Below are 10,933 nucleotides of genomic sequence, written 5' to 3'. Positions count from 1 at the left end.
TGTGTATCTAAATATATCACACCTCAGCGTCAGCTGACTCAGGGTGTGTTCTTTTTGTGTATCATTAAATGGCACCCAGGCTGCATTGCATATGTGATCTTATATTAAATGGGCCCCAAAAAGGAGTTGTAAACCACTGCAATAATCTAACCTTTGTTTGCTGATGGCAGTCATTTGGTTTGGTTAATTGACACACATAATTGAGCACTCTTTTGATGGATTCTGCATCTCCGGCAGCAATTATGATGCAGGTCAACTGTAAAGGTGCGTACACACGGGGGCGATTTAGGGCAAAATAGCGGGAAATATGGTCGCTGAGCGACCATATTGCCCGCAATGGGAGTGTGCACTGGCGATATATCGCCGGGTGCGCGCTCCCGTTTTTGCCCCTGTGGTGATCGCTGGTCGCAGGAACATGCTCCTGCGACCAGCTGATTTCCACTGCCGGGCTACCCCCGGCAGTTTCTTTTACATCAGCGACCATCTCTGGTCGCTGATGAACAGGAGAAACTGAGCAATATATTGCTCAGCCATATATTGCTCAGCCATATATGGCTGAGCAATATATCTCCCCCGTGTGTACGCACCTTCACAAAAAATTGCTGCATAATTTATCCCTTGCAGGACACCAGCTACTTATTAGAAATGATGAAATCTAGGACCCATGCCCACTTTAGTGCCATATTTCTGCCCAAATGCTTGTTGGTCAAAAGAAACTACAAGTGGGTACTATGTAAGTGACCCCCCCGTGTGGGTTTCAAGTGTCAAATTGTTTGACCAACGCTGTTTAACCCTTGCAGGACACCAGCTACTTATTCAAAAAGATGAAATCTGGTACCCATGCCCATTTTATCACACTATTTCTGCCAAAATCCTTGTTGATCATAAGAAAATGAAAGTGGCTTATATGTATGTGACCCCCCCCCCCCCTGGGTGGGTTTCAAGTGTAATATTTTTTGACCAACACTGTTTAACCATTGCAGGACAGCAGCTGCTTATTCAAAATGATTAAATCTAGGACCCATGCCCACTTTAGTGCCATATTTCTGCCCAAATGCTTGTTGGTCAAAAGAAACTACAAGTGGGTAATATGTAAGTGACCCCCCGGTGTGGGTTTCAAGTGTAAAATTGTTTGACCAACACTGTTTCACCCTTGCAGGATACCAGCTACTTATTCAAAATGATGACATCTGGGACCTATGCCCTCTTTAGTGCCCTATTTCTGCCAAAATCCTTGTTAGTCAAAGTCATTTGCAGGTGGGTCATATGTAAGTGACCCCCCTGTGTGGGTTTTCAAGTGTCATATTGTTTGACCAATGCTGTTTAACCCTAGCAGGACACCAGCTACTTATTAAAAATGGTGAAATATGGGACCTATATGCCCCTTTGCCAGCCTATTTAATTATTAAAATTGCACAGGCAAAATACAATTGAGATTTGTGTCATGGATATTTTGTTGTTTGTACAATAATAATTTAATGATCTTGCTTAATTATTTTACTATTAACCTTTTCTGAATAAGATGCGGGATACCGAATAAGAAGTGAAAAAGTAGCTGTCCAAATAAGAAGCTAACTTCAGCCTCCTGTTGCTGTAACGCTGAGTGTGACTACGTACTGCTCCTGAGTGACTGACCGACTGGTGATCGGCAGCTGAGCAGCAGCAGTTCCCCCTACTGAATGTCATGTGACAGCGGAGGTCATGTGATCCCAGCACTGGTCTGGTACGCCCTCTTGCCCCAGGGCCAGGACAGGCAGAACGAGTTCTCTGTATGTGCTACTGCAGTGCAGACAGGAGGGAAGTGCGGGTATCTGCTACCAGCACTACAACTAACATTGCTTCTTGTCCCCTGGGCTGATGGCTGCACCTTGGTGGAGCTGTTTGGCAGTAATACTTCTCAGTGATGTTGTCGCACATGCTCTGACTGGGGGGATGTTATATCCCAGAGAAACCCCAACCAGGGAACTTAAGGAGCTGAATGGGATCTGGAGTTTCCGGGCTGATAAATCCCCTCAGAGGGACGAAGGTTTTCAGAAACAATGGTACAAAATTCCACTTAGGGAGGTAAGATCAGATGTTAGCTTTTTCTCCCCCAAATATTGCACTGAGTCTGTGCATTGTTCTTCTTTATGAAGTCCGCATACTAATATCATGTGGACAGTTCTCTGAGTGTAATAATATATTAGGCTATTTCTTAAAATGCTGGTCTCTCATGGGTTTTTCTAGCTACTGTAGATAAGCTGCACTATGCAGGTTGAAACTTTCATGATGTCACACACAAATGCATAGGCAACTTGTTTACTGCAATACTGTATGTATAGAAGTATTTCTGATCTTTTCTGCATGTAAGTTTGGTATCCCTGCAAGAACGGTATGCCGTCATTAGACCTACAGTGTCTAGGATCTAAAGTTCGATATGAGGATTTTTTTTAACCGACATGTGTCGACAGGCAGTAGTGAAGACCCTATCATCCACTGGCTTGGTGGGAGAATATAATAGTATGCCAGAAGCATGGCGAGTGGATGCGGTACACTTACACGGTAACCATGCCAACCTATGTTGACATAGACACCAAAAAAACATGAAAAACTCATGTCCATCTTTTCCATGTCGACCTTTTGACCATATTGACCTTATGACTGTCGACTTTTTGACCCTGTTGACCAATTGTGGACCTTTGTAGATTTAATATACCATAACCGCAAGAAGATAATAGAAATGTTGTAAGGTGGCCATGTTTTTATGTGGACTTCCAATATTGTTAAAGATATTGGCGGTGCAGCAAAATGAAACGTATGCGCTTCAAACACTGAGTGATATTGCTCAGTGACCTCAACGAGACACCCCCTGAGCTTGGTCACTGACGATAGTCAGATTTGACTGGAAGTTTAGACAGTGGGGTTATTGTTAGAGTGGGTACACACTGAACGATATGCTTAATGATATCATTGTTCATATCGCTAACACATCATACAGTGTACCCAGCTTTACAGTGATGCAGTATTTTCTTAAGGGGTCCACACACAGCGATATCAGGTCATTTTCTAAGTAATTTTACTATAGCGTTCAGAAAATGCCCCTACATTGCTGTGTGTGTAGGGGGATAGCAAACACGGCCCGCGCATCACGGCGATTCAATAACCTGCACTCTGGTTATTATCAGTCAGGGCCAGTGAACAGATTGCTCAGCAATGGCACATCGCAGTGTTCTAAGCGACCATGCTGAGCGATCTAGTATCACTCAGAACGCTCAGCGGGTCGCTACATGTGTAGGGCATGGGTGTGGTATAACACACCAACAGTCGGGATTCCGACAGTCATTAGCCTGACGTCGGAATCCTGACTGCACAGCGGGGGGAGCGCAAAAAGCCCCTTGCGGGCTTTCTGCGCTCGCCACCTATTTTATTCTCCCTCTATGGGGGTCGTGGACCCCCACGAGGGAGCAGTCTGGGTAATGACTGTCGGAATCCCATCTGTCGGTGAGTTGTCCGGCACCCGTAGGGCATATAAGACTGATTTATCATACTAATTTTACCATGCTCCTAATTAACACACCCCCCCCCCCCCCCATAAGGAAAATAAATAAATACATCTAATGCTGGGTATACCCCTACATTTATCTGGCGGGAGCATAAATCTAGTAATGTATGACAATCAACCATTTGCTCCCAAATGCTGGAAAGCAGAGTGGTCATTGAGACAAATTGGTTAATGCTGTTTGATTTAGAAAATCTATCCAAACAATCGGTCTTATCCATTTTCCAGCATTTGGGAGCAAGAAGCTAATTGCGATTTGCTGGTAATTAGCGACCGCCGAAAGCTCATACCAACTAGTTCACTTCTGTCATTTACAGGCTCCCTCAAAATGTGAATATATGGACATGAGGATAGAAGAAAAAAAAAAGTTTAATCATTTAAGGCAGTGGTCAGGGAATGGGGTAGATTACCCCAAATGGGGTCAAAATTAAATTCCTGGGGGTAATGTATGGTTGCGCTGCCGAGACACAGCCGGGCATGCATATGAATATATATCTCTGCAGCGCGACCGTCCATTACCCCTAGAAAATGAATTTAATTGCATATAGAATCTATATATAGATTCTATATGCATGTCCGGCTGTGTGTGTTACAGTACTATATTGTAGAAGGACCTAATACAGTGCAGTGAAGTGCATCAGGCCATTGTGTACAACACACTTCCCTGTTGCCCCCAGCCCCGCCTCCAAGTCCGCCCTCTTCAGTAGCGTTGACTAGTGGCAGCGTGCAGTCTGTACTGCCGCTGCGGCACCGAGTTTATTTGCCTGGTTATAGGCTCCTGTCAAGGTATACCCATCTCTAGTCTGCAGGAATTTTTTACACAGACTGTGACTATATCATCTTGAAATACTGACACTAATAGTTGCCTGGATGTCACATTATCAATGGCCATACCACACACAGCCTGGCAGCCATTGATGATGATAATTACCATGTATGGCTGTGTGTGTGGTACAACTTTTGTACCACACACAGCCATACATGGTAATCATGATCATCCTCGTCAATGGCTGCCAGACTGTGTACCGTACTAGCAGGATATATCATCAATGTCTGGGGGTGCAGTGTGTATTACATTGTATGATTTCCTTCCTTTCCAATCAATTGGTAACGTCGGCATATCTAAATATATTTTGGGGTAAAAGGTAAAAAAGTTCCCTGACCCCTGATTTGAGATATGCCAGCCCCAGATTGTTGACATTTGGCCCTTTAGCTTCAACAAAATCTATAGATATTTCTTAAACACTAAGGTGCCCGCACACTAGAAAGATTTGCAATCTTAAGATGTGCTCATAAAATAACCTTGAAGTCTTTTGTCTGTCCTGGACAAAAGATTTCAAGCAAGCGCACATCTTCACTTCTCTTAAGATACCATGTGCATTCCTATCGGTCTTTTGCTAAATCTACTGATCTTTCATGCAACATGTATAAGAGCGAATCCGATCGATACTGATCGATTTGTGGCTGATTTGCGGGGAAAAACGTCCGGTTGGTTGGAAATCATCCATTCGACAAAAAAATTGTTCTAGTGTGTGGGCACCTGTAGTGATTTGAATGTACTTTTTTTCCATAGCTGCTTATCTACTTCTGGAAGTGTTGTGTTTCTGTTTTTATAGTATCACAACCAATTTGTGTTTCCTCCTACAGACAGGACCTGTTATAGACATGCCAGTACCTGCCAGCTACAATGATATCACCCAGGACATCACTTTGAGAGATCACATCGGATGGGTCTGGTATGAGAAGGAAATCTGGCTGCCCAGCCGGTGGTTGGAAGACCAGGCCTCTTCCAGAATTGTCCTCCGTGTTGGTAGTGCCCACTACTTCTCTATTGTTGTGAGTACAACTAAACATCTCATAGCTCCATGTTTTTTTGCTTGTTTTTTAAATTTTATTGGTTTTTAGAAAAACATAATAAGAGAACATAGACTAAAATAAAATAAATGAAAAATATCTTTGTAGAGTATAACAGACAGGATGCAAGAGTATAGGATATATTTACCACAATATTATACCCCTTTCACATTGCACTTTTAAACCGGTATATTGCCGTTTTTTTCCCATTTTAAAACGTTTAAGGCTGCAATGTGAAAGTGCCAAAGTTGATTTACCGGTTAAAGATAACCGGTATTTCAACACGGTTAAAAAGCAGAGTCCTACACGTTTTAAAGCCGTTTTTTAGGCAGTGTGAATGGCTCTATTTCAATGGCTTGAAACGTGTCCCTTGGGGGTTAAACGGGTTGAATTTTGAATGGTATTAAATGATTTTGAAAACGGTTTTCACCTGCAATGTGAAAGGTCTCAAGGCTCAGACCCGTTTTTTAAAGTGCCATTTAAGAATACCGTGTCATTACCCATTTCTGCAATGTGAAAGCAGTATTTGTAACATCATGTAGATATAATGGGCATCCAGTCTATCAAAAAAAATAACAAAATCATATAGGATACAAAAATTAAATGATATAAAATAAACAAACCGGTACTTGTTTACTAGCACGGCCACACCGATTCTAATCGGGGGCATCGCAGGTAAAAAATCTCATCGGTCGCATCGCATGCGTGCTAAAAAATCGCATGCGATGGTCACGACGCGATGCCCCCGATTTCCCATAGGGAACAATGTTAAATGCCTCAATTTACCCAAATGAACAGGGAACAATGTTAAATGGTCCAGAAACCCCCAAAAACACCCCAGAACAGTGAAATGGCCCCCCAAAATTTGTTAACGCCACCCCACGATCAACGTGAACCCGAAGCGTGGCGAGCGCAGCGGTACGCGTCCTCCGACCTTTTCATACCCCCACTATCCACGTCGGCGTGGAGTTGAGAATAGAATAGTGTGGCGAGCCCGAAGCGTGGCGGGGGGCGAGGGGACGCGGAAACCTAGACTATCCAAAACAACCCTTCCCAAATCCCCCCACCCTATGTGACCTAACCCCAACACAGTCATATTTGGATCCCTATAATGTCTTATCCCTATCCCACTACCTAAACTATCTAACTCAGGCATGTCCAACGTTGGCCCTTCAGATGTTGTGAAACTACACATCCCAGCATGCTTTGCCACAGTTTTGCTATTAGAGAATGCTAAAACTATTGCAAAGCATGCTGGGATGTGTAGTTTCACAACATCTGGAGGGCCAACATTGGACATGCCTGATCTAACTAAACCCACCCCCACCCCCCCCCCCCCCATAAGAAGGGGGGGGGGGCAAAAAACTAATGACTTAAGCTGGGGCTCTCCTACAACAAAACAAATGTATAGAACCCTCAGGTTAAAATAGCAGGTATCATGTATATAGGATTATATTGTGATTGACCGGGCTATTAACCTAGCACCCCCAACTGAGAACTCACTGTCCCATTGTGACCATTTAAAGAGAAGCTACATGTAAAAAAACATGTGAAAGAGATCCCATGCCCAAAAACTGATAGATAGCAGGATATGTAGCGGGAGAACTAGCAGGCACATCTTACTCCCAGCTACTCCAGGCCACCCCCCTCCTCATAGCCCCATGTTAGGTACAAAACTAGGTAGGAAAAGTTATTCATAATGTTTTTTTTTAACCATTGTAAAAGTAATTGTACACAAAAATAGGATGCAGTCAATTTACCTACAATCAAAATACCGACAACCATTGACTGACCAGGTCAAAATACCGACATTTAACTTGTTCATACTTTACCATCCCAGCGGACATGGAGGAGGAACATAATAGTATGCCGAGCACAGCGAGGCACCGTGCCCGAAGTATGGCAAGCGCAGCGGTACGACGTTTGACTGTCCATGTCGCACCGACATGTGCCGACATGGAATTTCATGCGCTACCATTCACTAGGGCATGGAGGGAGAATAAAATAGTGTGCCGATATATATGTCTGTATTTTGACCGTCGGACAATGGTTGTCGGTATTATGTCCGACTGTGTTTTGCCCGTGGGTATTTCATACCGAATCCACAAGAATGGCAAGTTACTTTATTTATTATTATTATTATTATTATGTATATATTTATTTATTTTTTTGTAACAAATCGTAAATTACATGGGATTGCTGATTCAATGATTGTGTCAACTAAAATGATGGGATGGCTAGCATTACTTCATCACAACATTAATGTACTGGGTCTGGCACCCTTTATGGCCATAACTGTGTGGAGTTTGTATGTTTTCCTCATGCTTGTGTGTTTTCTCCTACAATCCAAAAATATGCTAGTAGGTCAATTTGCTCCTAACAAAAAATGAACCCTAGTGTGTAAGTGTGTCCAGGTGCTCAGTGCAGATTAGAAGGGCCCAAGTGGTCTTTATCTGCCTTCAAATGCTATGTCTCTTACTACTATTTATTTGTCAGTTGCCATTTTCATTAATACATTTGCTGTGCAGAAGTCCCTAAAATGAAACTATAGAAGCACAATAACATTAAAGGAGAAACGTAGTTCCAAACATGGATGTGGTGTGCCATTCCGGGTGTAGCAAAACTATGTCAACATACCACCTTAACTGTATCCAGAGTAGTAAGAGGGTTCTGCATATCTCCATTATATCTCAGTCTTGGCAAGTCCAGAGTAATAGTACTATGAAGAAATACTCATCTTAATTTTTTGCAGGAAAAAGCTTGTTCACAACATGATCATATAACAGACCTGTATTACCGGAATGTCTGGGAGACTCCCAAAATATCCCAAGAGAGTGCCCATTCTCTGGGGGCATGATTGTAGTGCTTACCAATGCTACATGATGCCAATAAACGTGACAGCCGTCCTAATTTAGACCTGCTTCCAGGACAAGTTTGTTCTCAAAATGGCCAAAACCATGTGCACTGCAGGTGGGGCAAATGTAACATGTGCAGAGAGAGTTATGGGGCCTACACACGGGGACATTTGCTTTGTATTCTCAGTGATGCTAGAACGCTCAGAACACATAGAATAGAATAGAATAGAATAGAATCAACTTTATTGGCCATGTATGCTTGCGCACACTAGGAATTTTTTGTGGATTTACAGTGCAGCATCAAGCAGGGATGAAGGGGGGGGGGGGCAGGGGGAGAAGGCATTACATACATTACAATAAAACATTACATGTGGGGAACACATACCCACCGAGGTGCACAGCGCCTAGGCAGCCATCAGCGGCGCCACTGTTCGCCGAAACAGCCAGGTAGGTAACAATACAAGCAGAGACAGTACAGTTATCACACAGGGAACATATTTGGCTGAGCTGCACAGATCCTAGGCAGCCATCAGCGGCGCCATCTTGATCATGCTGCTCAGAGGCAGCAGTAAAAATATTTGTATTTATGTAGCACTTTTCTTCCAAAGCTGGCACACCCTGCCAGCTTGTTGCTGGCGGGGTGTGCAACCAGCGAATGTACAGCATACAGGCTTTGCATACAGTGGGGGCAGAGGTATATGATGATGATCATGGTAAAGAAACAGTAAAACAAAGAGTAATACATAGCTTTCCTAAGAGGCTGAGATAGATGGTATCTTGGGAAAAGCAAAAATAAAACATGGCAGTGTTTCATCGCTGCAGAGTGAAGTCAGTGCTGTGTGCTGAGCCATCTGTCAGGACCAGTGTTCTCCGGTTTGAGGCTAGATGTATGTGTGTATAGATTTAGCAGTATGATCACATTTGTATCCTACTTCATGCACTAGAAACTGGTTTGATATAATTGTGTAACTTTTATTAATTTCATATCTAGCCGATTTTTTATTTTAAAGATTGCATGAAAAAAGAGGCATCCATTGTTCAGGTGATCTTGTATTCTTGTACCACACTGATAAATATAGGGTTCCGTTCATAACCTGCCACCTGACAGGAAACATGTCTTGTTTGGTTGACACTGCTATATAATTGTATAGATGCTTTTTGTAGTCTTTAGGTGGCTTTCATTGTTTTGTATGTAGTAAGCATGGCTGTTGGTTCTACTGCTCATTAAGTGTTTATATGACTTAATTACAGTGGGTTAATGGTGTTCAAGTGACCCAACATGAAGGAGGGCATCTGCCATTTGAAGCCAGCATAAACAAAGTTTTAAAGGATAATCTTGGAACTTTCTGTCGTATCACTATTGCTGTAAATAACACACTGACCCTAAACAGCTTGCCTCCGGGATACATCCAATACATGGAAGACACCACACGGTAAGTATAATAATGTGTGTGTACAAATGTATATTGTCAGGGCCAGCGCCACCACTAGGCAGGACTAGGCATTTGCCTATGGCGCCAGCCACTGGAGAGCAATAAATGAGCCGCCGAGGAGAGGTACTATAGAGGTACCATAAAAAGCGGGGAGCAGGTGAGACAGAGGGCTTCCCCCCCCCCCCCCATCCCGCCTGTGAAATGCGGGGGCTGCGGAAACACACACACACACACACACACCCCGGAGTGCGGGCGCCTGCTGCAGTATCGCCTGCAAACACCCCCACCCCCCCCCTGGAGCGCTGTTGCCCGCCACAGTATCCCCCCTCCCCGGAGTGCGCGGGGTGGGGTGGGGGGGTGTCATCGGGCGGCGGATTTGCCGGGGGGGGGGGGGGGGGGAGGGGGGGAGGCTTGCACTGGCCCTGTATATTGTTGCTCTCTCATTATCAATTAAAATTGACATATTTGTCTGGTATGCATTTGGACACTGTTGGACCGATTTGGATGAAACCAACGGGAGGTGGCTTGATTGGGTCCAGTTTAGGTTCATGGCCAGGTTAAAAGCCTTTGTGTGTTCTCTTTAGGTCATCCTTGTGACCTACCCTGTCAGTTTCAGTACTGGACATCTTTTGGGAGCACTGCCAACCAGACAATGGTGACTATGGTCAGATGCAGTATCCACGTTGGTTATATCGAACTAATTAATTGAAAAATTTATTTTAAGACCAACCAGTGCAGATCCTTACCCATATTGTACACATAGGTTCATGGCCACTAAGACCCCCAATCCTGACCCCAGGGGCCCAAAAAGGGGTCTGGCCACTACACAAAGTGGGTCAGGGTAACAAGATATGGCAAAGTGGAGTAACATAGAGGTGGTAGAGGACATGGGGTTTAAGACAAAAAACGCAGTCAGATCCGGCCGACCTAGGTGTATGCTGGGAACACCATGGGAATGGGGAGCATGTTCAAAGCCTTCTGCTGGATGGATTTGGATGAGAACTTCAGACAACCTCCTGGGTCTGTTGGAAGAGCTGTCAAGCTTAAAATAAGAGAATGATCAATTTCAAGTAATGCTAATTGCACAACCAAACCCCAGCAACACTTAGTACCTCAGCGTATAGACAAACTCATAGCATTTTGTTTACTGTTGAGTGACAAATTATCGCTAGATGTAATGTATATTTAATTATGTGTGTTAACATGTTACATTCCGTTATGGAGACTTATTGGAATGCATAAATTATGCACTT

The 10,933-nt window shown here is 43.8% G+C and overlaps 1 protein-coding gene across 1 annotated transcript in view; it reads left to right on the top strand.

The window, feature by feature from the left end:
* Positions 1–1,728: 1,728 nt before the first annotated feature.
* The window catches only part of GUSB (glucuronidase beta), a 42,477-nt gene continuing 33,272 nt past the window's right edge, over positions 1,729–10,933 (top strand). Inside the window, exons 1-3 of the mRNA XM_083174058.1 lie at positions 1,729–2,064; positions 5,186–5,374; positions 9,499–9,680. Of these exons, the coding sequence (XP_083030184.1) occupies positions 1,858–2,064; positions 5,186–5,374; positions 9,499–9,680 (578 nt within the window). The 5' untranslated portion in view covers positions 1,729–1,857. The remainder of the gene's footprint in view (positions 2,065–5,185; positions 5,375–9,498; positions 9,681–10,933) is intronic.

This window comes from Crinia signifera, chromosome 2 (assembly GCF_055691185.1).
Source record: "Crinia signifera chromosome 2, ASM5569118v1, whole genome shotgun sequence".
NCBI lineage: Eukaryota > Metazoa > Chordata > Amphibia > Anura > Myobatrachidae > Crinia > Crinia signifera.
The sequence above is the reverse complement of the archived record's forward strand: the minus strand, read 5'-3'. Positions and strand labels throughout refer to the sequence as shown.